The sequence below is a fragment of the Lissotriton helveticus genome, chromosome 4_1 (assembly GCF_964261635.1).
Source record: "Lissotriton helveticus chromosome 4_1, aLisHel1.1, whole genome shotgun sequence".
NCBI lineage: Eukaryota > Metazoa > Chordata > Amphibia > Caudata > Salamandridae > Lissotriton > Lissotriton helveticus.
The window spans coordinates 2050912506-2050932061 of record NC_136063.1 but is presented as its reverse complement, the minus strand read 5'-3'; the positions used below and the strand labels follow the sequence as shown (position 1 = coordinate 2050932061).

The 19556-nt window shown below is 43.9% G+C and overlaps 1 protein-coding gene across 1 annotated transcript in view; it reads right to left on the bottom strand.

The window, feature by feature from the left end:
- MCTS1 (MCTS1 re-initiation and release factor) overlaps positions 1-19556 on the bottom strand; it is a 151125-nt gene that overhangs the window by 115992 nt on the left and 15577 nt on the right. Inside the window, exons 2-3 of the mRNA XM_078688737.1 lie at positions 4081-4233; positions 3778-3875 (exon numbers count right to left, since the gene is read on the bottom strand). Of these exons, the coding sequence (XP_078544863.1) occupies positions 3778-3875; positions 4081-4233 (251 nt within the window). The remainder of the gene's footprint in view (positions 1-3777; positions 3876-4080; positions 4234-19556) is intronic.

The window sequence follows — 19556 nt, the reverse complement described above, 5'->3', positions numbered from 1 at the left end:
CTGAACCTTCCTTCCTCAGATCCAGATTTCGAAACAAGAAATAAAACCAAGAAGAAGACCTGCTGTGCAGCTGCTAACAAGAGGATGACACAAACTGACTTGGCCCCAGCTCTACAGGCCTGTTGATCCTTGAACCTGCTCCTGCTAAATCCCAGCGTCTCCTGCGGACAGCAACCTCGAGAACCCCGGAGGACCTGCCTGCCTTGACCCTCTTAGAGACTGGGACTACCATGAGCAGTGGTTCTGCTCAAACAGCAATACCCCTGGTGCCAGCCAGGAACCGCGAACCCAGCCTGTGCCTGAGTGGACAAAGACCACGAGGACATCCCCCCGGCGATTCTGACCTGGAATCCAGTGCCTAAGGACCCTCCTCGGCGACCCAGACGACGCCTGCAGCCTCAGAGCAAGGAACCCCTCCAACCACGACCAGCAGAGGGTAAGATTTCCCAGACGTCAAAAGACACCCCTGCACCCGGCGCCCCCCGGCCACCTGTGCCCAACTCCGGGGTGCCTACCTATCCTCCAAGATCCCAACTTACCCCTCAAAGTGTTGGTCGCTCCTGAAGAATCTCCGTCCCTGAGCCTACAGCGGTCGTTCACTTTCCAATATCTCCATTGAATAACATGGAGCGCCCGACAGCACAAAAGCACCCTGCACCCAGCCGCCCGAGTGCCCCTGACCGTGCAACCTTTGTCCTGATCTACTTCCCCATTAGCCCTGGACAAGAGACAAGGAGCCAGCTCCCACAGCCATGTGGCCTGCTTGCCAGCAGCCACCAACCGAAGGCCCCCAGCCTCTCATTGGACAACATGGGGCCCAACTACTTCTGCACCCGGCTGCCCCTGTGCTGCCGAGGGTGTACCAACTGTACCTACCTGACCCTGGGAGACCCTCAAATCTATACCCAGAACCTTAACTCTGCCAGTCGAGTACTTAACCAAAAGCTGATAACTCACTTTCCTTCCATAGGATAACAGACTGGTTTCTGGAACTTTAAAATATTCATCTAAAATCAGCCGAACAACTAATTCCGATTTACTCACCTGTTATCAGGAGAGAACCCAGTGCTGCATCTTTTAGCCCAGCACTGACTCTGAAAAGTAATTTTAACCGTACTTACCAGTAACTTGAATTTCCTTCCATGGGAACCCATTGTCCATTCAGAAACTACAAATATTCTTTTAAAATCGTTTTACTTAAACGCATTCTTTCAATTGTTTTCAGGAGATGCACCAGTGCTGGATCCAGGATCCAACACTGATTAAGAAATAGTAATCATAACACTACTTACCAGCTAAGTGAATTTCCTCCCATAGGATAATATTGGTGATTCTATGTGAAAAAGTTTCTAAGTGTCAACTTTTAAAATACAATAATATTCCTTAAAAATCACTATTGTAGGGTGTAGGGGTTTTGGGGGAGGGTCCATACAACGTTGCGAGCGGTCCTGGGTATGGAATTGCAGATGGAAGCCCGTAGGTGTATTCTGAATATCTGAGAGCCAACCGACCTTAACGCATATAGGAAGCAATGGGTGACGTTGGTAGTCATGATAGCGAAGTGCAACGTGGCCCAATTGTGGGGAGCCAGTCAGCCACCTCGGTTGGAGAAATGGAGGGAGGACTTGGACAGGTGTATGTTCAGGGCAAGATCAGTATATTCTGCCAAGGGTTGTCCGGAGAAGTGGAGCAAGATCTGGGAGGCCTGGAATAAATATAGGGGGGACATTTGTATCCTCCCCAACGGGTCCCGATGAGGCCGAGGAGCACATGTCCCCTTGATCCGCCAACTGAGATAGCGGCAATATACTCTGTAGGTATGGAATGTCGTCAATTGATTTGTATTATTTTGTACCGTGTCACCGGTTTTCTTTGTTGATTTTGTTTAATAAAAAGAATTATAAAAAAAGAAAATCACTACTGTAACCAATTTACTTAACTGTTTACAAGACCTGTCCCAGGACTGAATCTAGGATCCAGTCATGTGGTTAGAAAAGTAATCCACAAAGTAACGAATTGCATTTAACTAGAGATTCCCATGGAGCTTGATGTTGCATTGTGTTTGAAATTGTGTTGCCTATTGCAACAACTAACTATTGTAATCAAAAATTCTATTGCCTATTTGAAAAGTATTTTCCTAATAGTAATTCATTCTGAGAAAGTATAGATACCTTGCTGGTTCTAAAATAAAACACGTATATATTTTGATACAAAACAATTGGCCTAGAGTTCTGTTCTTGAGTGTGTGAGACCATTTGCTGACTGAGTGGGTACAACAAATACTTTACACTGTCCTCGGAAACTGCCTTACTGCTCGTTTGAGAGTAAGGTTATATCTAACTTTAGCCTCTGCCAAACCTCTGGGGACTGTGGACTCTGTACACACTGTACCTTACTTTGGTCCAGTATATATAGAGCCACTTTCTTACACTTGGGATAGGAGGGGCACCCATCTCCAATGAGCTTCAGCTGATGACAGTTCATCCAGTCACAGATGTAGAGCATTGTGCTCTAGAAAGGATCTATAGATTTCCTGTAAGTAATCAATGTCAAAAAGTGGCTGCATGTCCTTTGCATAGTTATATATTTTCACCCTGCGCCTCTGTAGAGTTTGTGCCTATGGGCGGATGCAAAGAGTGAATAATATAGGTGACAAAGAGGAGCCCTGGGGTACTCCACGGTCAAGTCTCACCTTGGATGAACAAAAAGGGAATAGGCAAACCAACTGAAATCGGTCCGAGAGGAAGGATTTCATCCACTCTAGAGCTGATCCCTGCAGAAGGGCAGCTTTGTCACAGTTAATTTGGATATCATGAGCCACTGTGTCAAAGGCTGCAGATAGGTCCAAAAGGACTAATGCCTTGGCCCATCGTTTGTCAGCTTCCTCTCTCATACTATCCAATGCGGATAGCATGAAGGTTTCCGTAGAATGAGTGGGTCGAAAACCCACCTGGTGAGAGTCAAGGAAGGTACAGTCTTCTAGAAAAAAAGCAAAGATATTAGGCGATGCGAGCCTTCAGTATCTTGGCATGGTAAGGAACTAAGGAGATGGGCGGTAGTTCTTCAAAACAGATTAATCTTGTAATAAAGTGCCCCCTTTTTGCATGGTTGCCCCCACTTTTTGCTAAACTGCTGCTGTACTTTGAATGAATGCGTCCTGGGTTCCTGCCAAACAGGTACCCAGGGCCTATGTTCTTTCCCTAAACTGCATTAAAAACAAAAACAAATTGGCAATCTTTGGCCACAGGTCAGTCCCTTGTACATGTTACCACCTGTACCAGGGCACTGTGGCCAGGGAAGGCCTCTAAGGGCTGCAGCACTTATTGTGCCACCCTTAGAGGCACTGTACATATAATATATACACACACAAGATATCATAAGGCGAGCAGGATTTAATCTTGGTTATCAACTTCAAGAGACAACTTTGGTGACCGCCAGAAGTGGTGGGAGTTATTGGATTCATATCTTCCGAGGGGCTAGCACTGATAAGAGGGCTAGGGCAAATACCATATTTTATCATCTGAATTTTCTCAAATAAGAAAGCGTTCAACTCATTGCACAGTTTGTGAGTTTAAATCTGAATTTGTATGCATGTATACATCTTCAGATGTAAATTTACATACATAAAACACACACACACAGATATACATATTTTAAGCCAAAAATGTATTTTCTGTAGAAAGAGAGCATTAAACATTCCCCACTTCCTTCCAATTATTACAGCTCAAACTCGTGTTCTTATCCTTCAATACATCCCTCCAGGCCAACAAAACTTACATTTGTGAAGTAATCTCAGAGTTGGATAAAACGGCCCTTCCCTTTGTCTGAAGAAAAGCAACTCTCCATTTACTGTTAATATCTCAATATGCTCATGACTGGAAAAAAAATGCAAAAGTTAAAGAAATACAAGTGAAATTATATTTGTTAAGGTCATATTACAAAAGGCAAATACAAAAAGGCTACATGCCAAAGAACGGTACTTCAATGTTTATTACTCATCTTAGACAAACTGAATTTAAGTTACTAGTAAATCAAGCATGCATAACTTTAGCAGCAACAGATGACACAAATGGAACTTACCATCTCACTATTTTAACAGGGTCCTTCTTTGGCATAATTTGGTTAAGCCATGGGTCAATTCCTTTAAACTGATCTATAAGTTGATTCTTTATGCCCTTTATGACTGATGTTTTCAACTGAATGCAGTTGGACACATTTTCCTTTTCATCAAATCTGCAACAAAAAAAAAAGTTAAGCTTCAGATTATCAAAGGATGGCCATACAGCAGTATTATACAATGCCTCAGCAACGTCGGAATACAATATATAAATTCTTTATTCGGTTTTTATCATTGTAAAACCATAAAAGCAACAATAAAAACGTAACACAGTACATTGATAAATTGGTAAAATTCACTCAGTATTAAAGATTTTTCCTATGCCTGATGATGCATTTAAAAAAAATTTGTACATGGTAGCAAGTGCGCTCAGAGTCTAACATCTGTAGGGATAGCATAGCCGGGCGACATTGTCTGAAACCCCAAGGCTTTAGCAGTGGGAATAACCAGATTTTTCTATGAGGCTGGAAGTATTTACAGAACAGTATCGTGTGCATACACGTCTGTGAGGAGGTATCGTCACACGGACAGCAAATCAGGTTTGGATCCCAAGTGTTCTTTTTTGGGAAGGCCACTAGTCTGTGGAAAAGATTGAGTCTGAATCTAGTCAAGAGCATCTTATCATATGTGCTGATTTCCAGTGTGAGATAGGGCTGAATTTGTAAGGTGAGCTGTACCATATTTGCATGTTGGACAGATTGTTTAGTTGAAAGCAGAGTAATTCTAAGTGTCTCTAGATGGTTCATAGCTTTCTGCTTCAGCTCTTTCTTGGTTATCTCAGTTAGAGATGCTGGAGTAAGATAATATCTTTCCAAGCCCATGTCTGTGAAGAAACGCCTGACGTAGGTGAGCCAGGCTATTTTATGCACACAATCCAGTTCCATTGAGTCCTTTAGGATGTTTTTAGTCAGCATGTTCTTCTCCGCTAACCAACTGCGTCTCCAGAGTAACAATGGCTGAACTTTTATCAAATCCTCTATGTAGGGGATTCCCAATTCCGCGTGACATGCGTAGATTGAAGAACACTTTGGGGCAGATAGAAGAAATCTCATAAACGAGTTCTCGGCTATTTGAAGAGAGCCAACATCAGCGTGCCCCCATACACCGGCCCCATATAGAGCGATGGCTTGACATTTTGCGATGTAAATTTTTAGCAACTCAACTGGTGGTCTCCTTCCGAGTCTTTGTGAAAAGTTCATCAAGGCAACGATAGCTCTCTTAAAAAGGTGTCTCCTGGACTCAATAGCTGCTTTCCAGTTTAGTCTTTCATCTATCATTATGCCCAAATAGGGGTATTGGGGAGTCCTCTCAAGTTTTTGATCCTTTAGATGGATGTTCTTTGTGCGTTTTCGCCCTCCACCTGCCACCATGACAAAAGTTTTTTTGACATTTATGTGGAGATCTAAAGCACTCATAAATTCAGCATATTTGTTCAGGGATTTTTGAAGTTCTATTGGTGTACGGGCCAGGATAACTGCGTCATCCGCATAGAGCAGTGCGGGGATCAGGCGTTGTCTTAGTCTTGGTAGGTCTTGCCCCCACCTCAACATCTTCTCCTCTAACCCGTTTGTATACAGGGAGAAGAGGAAGGGGGCAAGGACGCAGCCCTGCCCGACTCCTCGCTCTACCCTGAATGACTCAGTAAGCTCTCCCTTTGTCCCATAGCGGACTCTCGCAGAAGCTTCCCCATATAGTTCTCTTAGGAAATCCAGGAGTGGAGAATCCACCCCCATATTTCTCAGAAGGGTCCATAGCTTCGCGTGTGATACGCAATCGAAAGCAGAGGACAAGTCCACGTATACCATGTACATTGTCCCCTGCTTTGCGTGGATGTACTTGGACACGATTATGCTTAGGTTGAGGGCCTGTTCTACGGTTCCAAAACCTTCCCTGAACCCGAATTGTAAGTCCGATAGGATCTTTTTTTCATCTGCCCATTGCTGGAGTTGTTCTAGGACTATTCTACCAACTACTTTTCCTAGAGAATCTAATAAAGAAATAGGACGGTAGCATTTGACGTCTTGGCGGTCCCCCTTTTTAAAAATAGGCACCATGATGGAATTGGACCAAGACTCCATCAATCCTAAGTTTGCTGCCGCAGTGCAAACTCTTGTCAGTATGGGGGCCCAGAGATCCGGAAGATGTTTGAAAAGATCTACAGGCACCCCATCTGGTCCTGGTGCTTTGCCCCCTTTACTTAAGTTTAGTGCCTGCACTACATCAAGTATATCAAATTGTAGGCTAATTGGGAAATCAACGGGAGGAAGGGAATGATGCAATTCTTCTATTGAGGATGTTAATTTGAAAATGTGAGAGAAATGATTTACCCAGGTTTCCTCTTCTATTGCCACGTCGATCTGGGGTCTATTAGAATCGGATAAAAAGGGGTTTTTTACTATTCGCCAGAAGGACTCACTGTTTCTTGTAAGTGTGCTTTTATGTAAGTCGTCCCATAGGGCCTGTTTCAGCTCTAGTTTCCTCAGTTTCCTGGCCTTTTTGTACTGGGACCTTAGATGCTGGATTAGTTGTTGATCTCTTTTCGGATGTCTAAGAGCCTCTTTTAACTTGCTTTGCAAAACGGTGCAGTCGTGGTTAAACCAACCTACTGGATTAGTGTTATTTTGATTGTTTTTTCTAGTCAGCATTACTTTGATTTTGTCCAAGATGATCTTAAAATTTTCAAGGATAGTGTTATCATCTGTTTCCAGATCTAGACATTTTATTATGTTAGGATATAATGTCTTCATTAAGTTATTGGTAAGTTTGATGGGGTCTATCTTTCCCCATTTTAACGTGAATCCATTAAGTCTGCCCAATTCAAGTCGATTTTGGGATAGAGTGTGTGCGATTATTGCTGTATGCGTTAATTGATTTAAAAGGTCTAAATCCAATCTAAGCGCAGAATGATCGCTTAGAATGTTTGCCAGTAGTGTAAAGTCCCTAATTAGATGCCTCAGCCCATCCATCGAAAGAATGTAGTCAACGGTGGTCTCATGGCCCCTCCCCAAATATGTAGGTTCTAATGCATTGTTAGCAGGGTTTTTCTTGTTTACTATTGATAATTCAAGGTTTGTAAGAAGGTTATTCATTACTTCCCCTATTCCATCATGATGAAAGTGCACGAGAGGGTTGTCGTGCTCGTCCACTAACCCGCAAATCTGGTTGCTCAGACGTGGACAGGGGTGCACATTAAAGTCCCCTCCCCATAATAAATGGACAGTGGCCTTTTTTTATATAGTTGTCTGTATTTGATAATTTTTTCCTGAATTATCGAAAGGGTGTTAATAAAATGGTCCTCCTCTAAGTTATTGTAAAAGTTTATTAGAATAACAATAGCTTCTTTTCCTACTGAAAGGGAAAACAATTGAAAATTTGGCGTGAATTCTGTTTTTAATAACTTCAGGCTTGGAGTTGTATTCGCTATATATGTAACCAAACCCCCCCTTAGGCCTGCCCGCACTACTTGGGAGGGCTGGGGAGAAAAATGTTTTGTAACCCACCATATGCAGCTCTTTCGTGGCCCATGTTTCTTGTAGGCATATTATCTTGCCTTCTTCAAGAAAATGGGCTGCTGAGCCATCCTCTATTTTGGGGCGGAGACCCGCAATATTCCAGAAGATGACGGACAGGGATTGCGTCCTGTTCTCTGTAACTGCGGGCGTCCTCCGTACGAGATCTAGAGGTGAGATAGGTTGTTCATAAGTGGCAGATTCGGGTGATGGTCAATCGACCATTTCTAGGCCGCTAAACCGGTTCATGGTCGGTATACCCGACCAATTTTCCCAGTGAGGTACTTCTCTAAGTGGGTCTGTATGGTCGCTGAGGTGGTACACCCCATTGCTCCCAATCTCTTCCTCTATTACGGGGTCCCACGATCTGCCATGGTATTACGGGGTCCCACGATCTGCCATACAATGCCTCAGCAACGCCGGAATACAAGGAAAAGCACTGGACTGGATCATCTCTTTCCTCGCCGGAAGAACCCAGAGAGTCCGCCTCCCCCTTTTAGATCAGTGGCCACCGAAGTCATCTGCGGCGTACCACAAGGATCATCACTCAGCCCCACCCTCTTCAACGTATACATGAGTCCCCTCGCATCCATCGCGCGCCAACACAACCTCAACATCATCTCTTACGCAGACGACACCAAGATGATCCTCTCCCTCACCAGAGACCCAAACACCGCCAAAACCAACCTACACGAAGGGATGAAAGAAGTAGCCGAGTGGATGAAGAACAGCCGTTTAAAACTGAACTCGGACAAAACGGAAGTCCTTATCTTAGGATCATCCCCCTCCGCCTGGGACGATTCATGGTGGCCATCGGCCCTGGGAACCGCACCCATACCAACGGATCACGCACGTAACCTGGGCTTCATCCTGGACTCCTCCCTCTCGATGACCAGACAAGTCAACGCCGTATCATCATCATGCTTCAACATCCTACGTATGCTTAAAAAAATCTTCCGCTGGATCCCCACCGAAACAAGAAAGACGGTCACCCATGCACTGGTCACAAGCCGACTGGACTACGGAAAAACCCTTTACGCCGGAACCACAGCCAAACTACAGAAAAAACTCCAACGCATCCGAAACGCCTCAGCCAGACTCATCCTAGACGTCCCCCGCCAAGCTCACATTTCCGTTCACCTGAAAGACCTCCACTGGCTCCCCGTCAACAAGAGAATAACGTTCCGTCTCCTCACCCACGCACACAAAGCCCTCTACGACCTAGGACCCGAATACCTCAACACGCGCCTGTCCGTTTACACCCCCACCCGCCAACTTCGATCGTCCAATCAAGCCCTCGCCGCAATTCCACGCATCCAAAGATCCACCATGGGGGGGGGGAGATCCTTCTCCTACTTAGAAGCCAAGACCTGGAATTCTCTCCCCACCCACCTCCGCCTTACACAGAACCACCTCTCCTTCAGAAAACAACTAAAAACTTGGATATTCGATAAGTAAAGTACCCCCCCTCCCTCAAGCGCCTTGAGACCCTCTGGGTGAATAGTGCGCTATACAAATTTTAATCTTGAACTTTATTCACCTGCGGTTAATATAAACTCTTTACACTAATCATAAACATGTCTGTGCAAAGATTCAAGGAACCATCTTGATTTCTATATCGAAATGCTGGTGAATATACAAATTCATGATTTAGAAGCGGAATATGGCAAGCGGCACTGCACAAAGGAGAAAGGCTAGAACCCTCATCACAGTCTCTGGCGTCATTAGCAAATGTTATCAGACAGTCAATGTAGGATTCGAGAATAGCAAGCATTGGGTAATAAGGTATTTTCAACACTGGGCAAACCCACCCCCTTTCTAATAAGACTAAACCAGTGTTTGGGGCCATTTATGTGGGCCCGACAGTCTCATGTAACTATTAATAAAAGGCAGTAAGACTGTGGTACTTTTACATACGTTCAATGTTACCAGACACATGATCACTGAGGCAACATGTATTTGGAATGAAGCCTGTTACCATTTCCATCACTCGACTTTAAGAAGTCATTTAATGAGTCAGGCTATAATATTGAGAAAAGCGGAGTTGAAAAAAAGAACTCTGGGAAGAACTTCATAAAAGTTGTAGAAACAAGCATAGTGCTGCCTTCTGGAGAATTCTTAAAACTCCATTTCTTTCTGAAGGGGGACATGGGCCGACAGTCGAAATTGCTGTCGATGAAAACCATTAGATGGAACACTTTTCCCCGATTTTCAGTCTAAATATTAACGTGAATTCTATGACAGATGATAATTTTATGATAAATTGTCTCTCTAATCCTGTATCTTTTCCTAAAGCCCGTGATATTAATTTACCAGACGTTGAACATGCTTTAAAGGCCAGTAAAGGGGTAAAGGCTTTGGGCCCCGATGGGGTCCCAGTGGATCTTTTTAAAAAATAATATGGAATTGTGGTCACCAATACTGACATGAGTGTTACAAGCTACCTGTTCAGTAGGGCTTATCAATTCATGGTCAAATTCAATTTTAGTCCTTATTTTCAAGAAAGGAGACCAACAGAATCCGGCCTGCTATCGTCCTATATCCTTATTGGATTCTTTAGGCAAGGTGGCAGGCCGCATTGTTCTGGACCGCCTACAGCAATGGGCGGAAAATAGCAAAGTATTATCTGATCTCCAATTTGGATTTAGGGAAGGTCTGTGCACTATGGAGCAAGGCCTTAATTTGGCACTTGTAATGGGAAAATATGTGAAAGCGAAGGGGGGGGGAAGGTTTTATATGGCCTATGTAGATCTGACCGCCGCCTTCGATTGTGTTAGCCATGCCAAACTTGGGAGTATCTTGGTAGAAATGGGTGTGGATATCTCCATAGTTAACTTTTTAAGAGATTCTTATACGAATGCTACGGCCAGGGTGCGGTTTGGTGTAGGCGGGTAGCTCACGGCACCGTTCAAAGTCGAGAGGGTGGTTAGGCAGGGCTGCGTCCTGTTCCCTTCCTTTTTACACTCTATACAAATGGTCTTGAACAGGCCATGTTGGAGGGGCAGTCAGGACCCACCTCTGCTACAGAAGCGCCCAATACCCACCGACTCTATGCGGAAGATGCCGTGATCCTAGCACAAACTTACCTAGAACTACAATGTGCTCTTAACAGGTACTACACTTTTATGGCAAACTTAGAATTAAAAATTAATATTAAAAAGACATTTGTAAATAGCTGTGGGCGGGGAGAAAGAAGCAGAAGGACATTTTTATAGAAAATGTAAAATTAGAATCAACCGCTACATACCCTTATTTAGGTTTTCGAATTGACAATAAGGGCTCCTGGAGACAAGCAATAAATGCCAGGAAACGCCTCTTCATGAGGGCCACCACGTCATTGGTTAACTTTACACAGAGGCTAGGCAAGAGGCCCTCGGTAGTAATGCTCCTGATATACCAAGCCAAATGCATTAGTACAGCAATATTTGGGGCTGGAATCTGGGGATTTTGTAGGGTGGATGCCATACAGAAAGTGGAAAATGCCTTTTTGAGGTATTTGTTGGCAGTTCAGCGAGGCACTTCAACGTACAATTGCCATGTAGAACTGGGAATAGCTTATATTACTGATACAATAAGGGTACAACCAGTCCTACTGTGGCACCGTATCAGGTCATCCCCAAAAACAGTATTAAATCGGGAGCTTCTGAAGGACTGCCTTGCCCTTGACAATGCTGATAAGATTGGGTGGTTCATGTATGTGAAAAAGTTTCTATCTGATCTGGGTCTTTTAAAGTACTATCATGATCCAGCGTTGATACAGATTCCCAGGAAATCGTTTAAAAAAACAGTGCTTGGGCCATCTGGAGGGGCTCAGATTACTTATTGAAGTAAATAAGTGTTCAGTTCGACACAACCTAATGATTCAAACCACTTTAACAATGCAGCCTTACCTTACTTACAATCTGAGTGGATATGATAGGTTTGTTCTAACACGGTTCAGGCTGAACACATTCCATCATCTGATAACCTTCCCTAAAATGAATGATTGGACCAATGCTTTACCATATTGTCCCTGTGATGATGTATCGGTCCAATCGACAATGCACGTGGTGCTGTTTTGCAAACTGTACAAAGAGTGGAGGGGAAGATGGATAAAACCAATTCTAAAAATTTTTGGTTTGAGATCATGCCGCCCAGTATTTATCACCGTGCAATTTCTGGATACAGAGTGTTTTGCGAATAATATTGCACGATTTTTGAAAATGTGTATTAAGCATAGGAAAAACTTATAATAGTGATTAACGCTGTATATCTTGAGGGTGATCAATGTTCGCTTTAGCTATGTTAGAATTAGCTGCCACTTGTTCCCAATTACTGATTTTTAACTTTGTATTTTTTTTAATGGTATAATGCATTTCAATTCCTGAATGAGTAGATATTTTAAATTATTTATTGTAAATAGTAAATGAAATGCAAATTCGAAATATGTGTATTTTTTTTATATTGTACTTTTATGGTTTTTCGAAACTTTATGAAAACCGCATATAGGAATTGAATTGAAGTCATTTAATGCTGCCTCATAATTTATGAAGTTCCTTGTTTTATACTTTGCTGTCCTTTCTCTAACAGATGTGCTTAACAAAATAAAAATGTTCTTCAAGCTTAAAAAAGAAAAAACGTAGGTGTGCTGCAAGAAACAAGTTCTCTAAGTGAGAAAAACTTTCAATCATTGCTATGTAACGCATTTCTTTTTCAAATGTTTAAGAAAATCACATTTATTGGACACCAGCCATTTGCCATCTTCTGCATCTGTAATTTGATTAGTGAAAATCTGGTTTACTAAAGACCGCTAAAAACATGTAGCAATAATTCTAGGCACGCTGGATCATATGTGGACGCTCATAATGCATAGACTCATACAAAATGCATACATGCATAATGTGACATGCAAACCACAAGCTCCAGATTGCAGGCAGTTCTTAATTTGCGTCGGTGGCTAGTCAAAACCGGCACTTATGACAGTCTGCCATATGGTGGCACTGTTTTTCTGATTTAGAGATGAGCACAATAACAGTTGTTTATTACCTCAATGTACATTAAAAATGACTAATACAGGACGCCCAGGCTGGTCTTATAGCTTTGGGGGCCTGGAGTAGTTCGGATTGTCACACTTGTAGGAGGAGTGAGATGGTTAGTCGTGCTGGTACTGTCACTGGCAGCACTTGCACAGGCAATGAGTGGTGCAAGCTGCAGTGGCCTTCCGACAAGGGCTTTGACACTTTTTTATCCTTATAAATGAAGCACCGATTGTAGGCATAGATAGAATTATTTATAACAAGCATTGGAATATTTATTTATTTATTTATTTATTCCATTTGTATGGCGCAACAGCTACCCTGAGGGTTTCCCAGCGCCTTGGATCATAACTGTTCCGTAGGGTCATATGTTCAGGTGTCATTCTTGGTTAAAAAGCCATGTTTTAGCTCCTTTCCTGAATTTCATGTAATTAGGTTCCAGGCGAAGAGCAAGCGGGATTGAATTCCATAGTACAGGTGCCATGTATCCAAAGGAGCGTCAACATGTCTCGCCTTTGGGACCTTATAAGTGTTTAACCAGAGTTATTGGCTTTGCCAATGTCTTTAAGCTATGTTGTAGAGCAGCGTGGCTGGTGTGCAGCATGTTGAAAATTTGCCAAGGGAGCTCTTCTGGCAGGAAGAACTCAGCTACTTAGGCAGGAAAGGCTCACTGCCACCACTCACAGAGAAGGGGGGAGGGGGGGGAGGGAGGTTTAAGACTAGGAAGGGTGCATTCCAGGGTCCACAACAGACAGCAGAGCTTTGTCCAGTAAGGGTTGTGCTTAGTAGACACAACAAAACTCATGGCTAGGCCAAAGTGGAACCTCACCAATGTCAAAAGAGGGTAGGTTCCTAGCTAGGAATAGTTTCTGCCAATGAGCTAGCAGTGTAACATCTGGACTAACCTTGCCACACAAATTAAGCACAGTCCTAACTAAGAAGGATCCCCTCATGCTGCTCAAAATGAGCACATTGGTGACTAATCTATTTTAGCAGCCTTCTATTTTTAGGTCTCGCCTTTCTCATTCCGAAGGAATGGGAAATGGCGAGAATTCAAGTGCTCGAAATCCTCGTGAAACCACCGCTTTTTTCGTGCGGTTTTCATCGAGTTCACGTGGCCACAGGCACGCGCTTTTGGCCCATAAACTTTCATGGCCATCTGTTCCCCAATGCCCCTCCCACCCTTCCTTTGATCTTGCCGCGAGTTCTTACAGGCTAATGGCCCTCCCCCAGCACAGAGCGCGCATCGCGGCTGCACAGCACTTCAAAGGGCTTCTCCCAGCGTGTGCTGTGCGGCTTCTCCTCCCCCAATTATGTGGCCGGCCGTACTTTCAGTTTCCCGGCCGCTCTTGTTAGGTATTCTTAGCTTTTACTGTGACAGTTTTTTTCATCACTTCTTCCCTCGTGCTCTAAATGGCTTTCTTTTTTTTAATTATATTTCTTTTCAACGCCTTATTAACTCTACTTTGCTCGCACTGTCTCTTGCTTTTTTTTAGCTCACACAGAACAAGGCAACATTGGCTGTTACTTTTTTCGCATCACTTCTTCCCTCTCTCTCTCCCCCATTCTCTTTCTCTCTCTCTCTCACACCCTCTCCCCCTCTCTAATTCTCTCTCTCCTTCATTCTCTTCCCCCTTCATTCTCTCTTCCGCTTTCTTCTCTCCGCCGTGTTTCTTTCCTGTCCTCTGCCTCTCTCCACGGGTCTCTTTGTTCTTGCTGTCTGTCTCTTTCCTCTGTCTCTTCACCACCTTTTATTGTTTCCCCTTCTTGTCTTATTCTTCTCTTATCTCCGACTACCGTCATGTTGTTTCTGACTGTCCTTTGCCTCCTTTCCTGCCTTTCTCCGTTTCTTTCTCTCCTGTTCTCCCCTCACAGTCCCCCCCTGCCCCCCTCACGCCCCCCTCCTCTGGCCCCCTCCACCCGCTCCCTCCTCTTCGACCCTGCTCAGTTCCTCCTCGGTTCTTGCTCAGCCCCCCCCCCCCCCCATTCTGCCCTGCCATCCTCCCAGCGCTGCAAGGGTTACATTCCTTTCCAGCGGAGATGGCAGAGCGATCCCGGGCAGAGCCGTCAGATTCGCGGTGGGAGCGGGGAGGGGGCAGAGAGCTATTCTTATGGGCACGGAGGGGGGGAGGGGGGGCACAGAAACTTCATTATCTGCCTCCTATTGCGAGACCTATTGCATTTCCAATGCTTGTTCAGGAAGAACGTTCAACTGGCCAGAACAGGCACATTTGAGGTACATAAAGTGGTGCTCCGAGCCAGCAAGTATTATTCCTAACTGCCCAATGCCCACAGGCAAAAACCCACGTGGCCATGAGATAGGGTGCCCCAAACCATTAGACATTCCAAAAACATAGAAGTAGGACTACAATTTGTATGGCCCAGGATTGAAGAATGACTTAACTGATAGCATTAATTAATACTGAAAACACAGATGAGCACTAAAGTAAATTAAATGCTACGTTTAAATACAATACTATCTGTCTTAAGTAAATTGAGGTCCGTTTGGGACTGCTACTTAATTCTGTTCTAAAACACATTAGAACGTATCTTCCTCTGTGTATCTTTGACCCGCTCTGACAACAAATGTTTTGCCAAAGGTAAAAAAACATAATGACACCCCACATGTTGAAAAAAATGGTAGTATACCAGCAATTGAGAGCCTGGTCACCCTACCATGAGGGGGGAGGGGGGGGGGGGGGGGGGGTTCAGCCTCCAAACCCGCACACACTCCTTGCCAGAAATGCCTCTCAATGGCCACGGGCAGGCAAGAAAGGTTCATTCATTCCAGTCACACACAGCAGACATACTTGTGGATGTGGTTTTGCTTTACTCCTTGGCAACTTCTGGGGAGAAGATACAAGTTAATTGGTTCTTGATTGGATTACAAAAACAAACTGAACACAAGCAATTTCCCTTAAACAAGTTCTATGTGATGTATGTTTTAACAAAGAGTAAATGTGACCTAGATTTCACATGTGGAATGAGCCTCACAAAGCAAGTTGTCTGCCTCGGAGAGCGCACACTGCAGTTAAACAATGTTGAGTAGAATGTTGGTGAGTGTGTGAGTCAGTTGGTGGATGGGCTGAGCAGCAGGATGGCTGCTCCTGGTGGGGCTCTACCCTGTAACATCTTACTTGAAATAAATCTACATGAAAACTACGTGGACCAGACCTACGTTTATTCATTACATTTTCACGACGATTTTGAAAGAACCTGCGTATTATTACACCTGGATGATGGAAACATTTTCTACATAAATCTGAAGCCTGAAGAAACTTTAGGGTAAAGGAACATCTTTTGAAAGTAACTGCAGTGTATTTAAAGCAAACTGGCACCCCTGAGCCCCACTAGTGATCTTGAGATCGGTCGCCCAAGTGTGCCAGATCCCGCTGCTTTTCTTGATGGGCTTTTTGGAGTTGACATGTTGAAAAGCTAGTCCATGCTCAAACTATTAACATCTTTACATGTGCTACATGTAGTGATGCTGCGTACTTTGACTTATTGAACACATTTATACAAGGGGTTGAAACGCACTTTCCAGATTTTGCGTGAACCTGTGGTTTCCGTTGTGACCTTTGGACCAGTCTGCCACAACTCTGCTGTGAGGACTTGTGCATTCCACCATGACAAGTGTTCCCTAAATTGAAGCTGTACTGATGTCGAGTGAATTAGAACTTTCTTGCTGTGTGTGCTTTGTGAATCTTCAAGGTAGTGCTTACTTGTAAGGAGCCTGAAGCGGCACCCAATTTCAATGTTATTTTTTTTGCCATTGGATGCCATGTGAATCATTCTTGAAGTGGCAAGTAGAGTTTTCGCCGTTTTTGTAATTGATGTATGACATAATTACTGCTGCGTACTCTTGACAGTTCAACTGTTGGTTTTATTTTTTTTAATGTGGCACGAGTTGGACAACGCACACGCCTGCTTACCTTCATCTGGTGATCTTGCAGATTTCCTTAAGCGTCGTCGTGCCACCACCTCTTCTGTGACGTTCTGCACTCTATCCGCGTCAGTACTGCTACGGGGCAACACTTGGTGCATGTTCGTGCTGAGCAACTCGGCTCTGCGTCAAATTGCGTACCTCCATCTGGCTCATTGGTAATGGAGGCAGAAGCTGTTTCCTCGACCTCTCTGCCGGACGTTCCGATTTTCTCCTTAGTTCTTCTGGTGTGGATAGAAGGCAAATTTACATTTTCATTGACCGCCTCGCTTTCTGCTTCATTCAGATAGCGTTCCAGATAAGTCGGTCCCGTCTTATTTCTAAGGTTGTTGTGGTGATCCTGGAGCGGTGTTGTTGCAGCTATGGACTGCAAAGTACTTGGCAAGATGTTTAAAGTAATGTTTCCGTTTTTTTTTTTAACCGGACCACTATTTTATTCGTGCTCAGGATTCTATTTACCTACTGTGTGGACCGGCGTTTGTGCAGCATTTTTGGGGTAGCTGTGTGGCACTTTGGGTGAGGATTCGCTCACCAATGGGAAGCACCTGTTTTCAAAAGTGTTACTGCAATTATCGTTGGTGCTATATTTCTTGTGTTCTCCTGCTTTAAAATAAAGGTTTTAATGGTGACACATTGTAAAATGTTTTTGCATATCTGTTTGCTTTTCCCTGTTTTTCGGTGATTTGTTTCCTTGTTGTGGGTTGTACCCCTTGTTATGTGTTGTGTTTTTATGCTTTTCATGAGGAGTTTTGGGTGAGTGTTAACTCACCAGTGTTCTAGAGTGTTACTGTGGGCTAATGTCCTTTGCGTTGCACATAACATGTTCTTGTGTTTTCATCTTTCTGATGTGCTGCATGGGTTTGCTTATCAAGGGTGTGGTGTTTTGTACACTCTTTGTTTTGGTCATGTATGGGGATTGTTTGAATACAAGTACCCTGTGCTGCGTTTTACTTAGGGCTGTGCGTTTGGGGGCCTGTAACTCTTGTTGTTTCACCTGAGGGTGTGCGTTCGTGGGTCATTTATCCTATAGTGTTGCACATGTTCTGTGTGGAGTGTTGTTTTTCCACACATACCATCCCAACTACTGGTTTCGGTGGACGGCTGAGGTCTAGCCAGATCGAGAGTTGGTGTTTTCCTTCCGATTGCTGTTTTCTCTACATGCATCTCTTGCTTCGGACTTCATTGTTATTCCTTTTAGAGTCTTTCTATATTTAATATAAAGAAATCCAATGAGTTATACCTGCTGCTCAGTCAGTGTGACTGTGATGAGAGAATGTTGAGGAGTGGAATGTTGGTGAGTGTGTGAGTCAGTTGGTGGATGGGCTGAGCAGCAGGATGGCTGCCCCTGGTGGAGCTCTTCCCTGTAACATCTTACTTGGAATAAACCAACATGAAAATTACTTGGACCAGACCTACGTTTATTCACTACAACATGATAATTTCAGTGTGAAACGAACACTTCTGGCAAAATAGCACAATGCCAGACAAACTGGTATTAGGAAGTCTCCAACTGCAGTGCTTTCAGCAGGGCTGATTTACTGACTCTCCCCGAGAGCACACTCCAAAGCAGGAATGCCTGCGACAGCGCGCAGGAGCTTGTGAGACATCCAGGTTTCCGTCGGTCGAATCTCCCCATCCGTTTGTTCCCACTTCTCTCTGCGCAAATCATCATGCATAGAAAAGGGAGAAGAGGAGGTATGAGGGAGGTGGTAAACATGGACATCAGGAGGGGGCGGGAGTTTATGCAACACGACAAGAGTATCGCTTCCACTGGGAGCAGATCATAAATATGCATAAACGTAATGAGGCGCAGCGGGCAAGCGAGAACCTGCACAGGAACATTAAATACCCCAAAAAATTATTTCGCCTAACAAAAGGATACCTAAACCCGACAGTAAGGGTACATGTAACGGGGCCAGTCGCCAAGAAAGTGAAAGCCGCCAAAAGGTGGGATAAAGAACAGTGTTTCGCGAATTAAAAGAAAGCAATTCTAAAAGGTACCCGAAGCAACAAATGGAAAGTGGTGGGTGTGGTCTTAACACCCAGAAGGATTACACCAGGCCTCACTGAGAGCAGCGTATGCGCACTGCCTCTAGGCTCGCCCTAAAAACTACTTGTCTCAGCAGGCGAAAGAAGAGGTGGTCGCCAAATGGACTGTAATAGGACATGTCTGATCCTCAAAGTAGGTATATCTTGAGGGGACAAAATGTGTTATCCCACTTATTTTACTGTTTAACCTCTTTAACATATATGGTGCTGTTGTTTCTCTGAGTGCAAGTCTGCAAACAGTCAGTAAATTTTGAGGCAGTAATCATCAGAAACTTCCGACACAGTAGTTCGGTTTTAAATCTGTTAGAGATGATTTTGATTTATTAAAATCATATGCTCAACATTTTGAACATTTCAGCACTTAAACAAAATCTCTGCACTTTATATTATTCTGTGCTTTGTAAATTAGGCCCCAAACTAGGTCCTGAATTCATCTTGGTTTTCAACGCACCCATATTTTAATTTCTCATTCTGACACCACAAGCAGAACAAGCATTTGCAATGCAATCGGTCTCGCCTTTAGGACCTTATATGTATTGATATGCAGCACGCACATTAGCCTGGGTGGTGAAACGTTTATTATTTTTACTTGGAAGGAAAGTAAGCACCAAACTGCGGTACATGCCAGCTATGGGAACACATTGAGAGAAATACAGCCTATCAGCGAGAAATTATATTGTCCAAAGCTCTGTTCTTAATGTAAAATCAGCCTCTTCGGTTGTCATTTCACTGAAAATACAAGATTTGAAAAAATATTGTATACGGGTGCTCGTGGAAAAAAAGTTGGTACTGCCTGGAACCTAAGGAATGCTAAAGTGATTCTGGTATTTTTACGGATCTCCACTGGTCTTTTTCTATCAAGACAGGTAAATAGAGGCAGTTGCCAGAAAAATAAAGAAAGTCCCTAAGCAGAAAGCAATTCT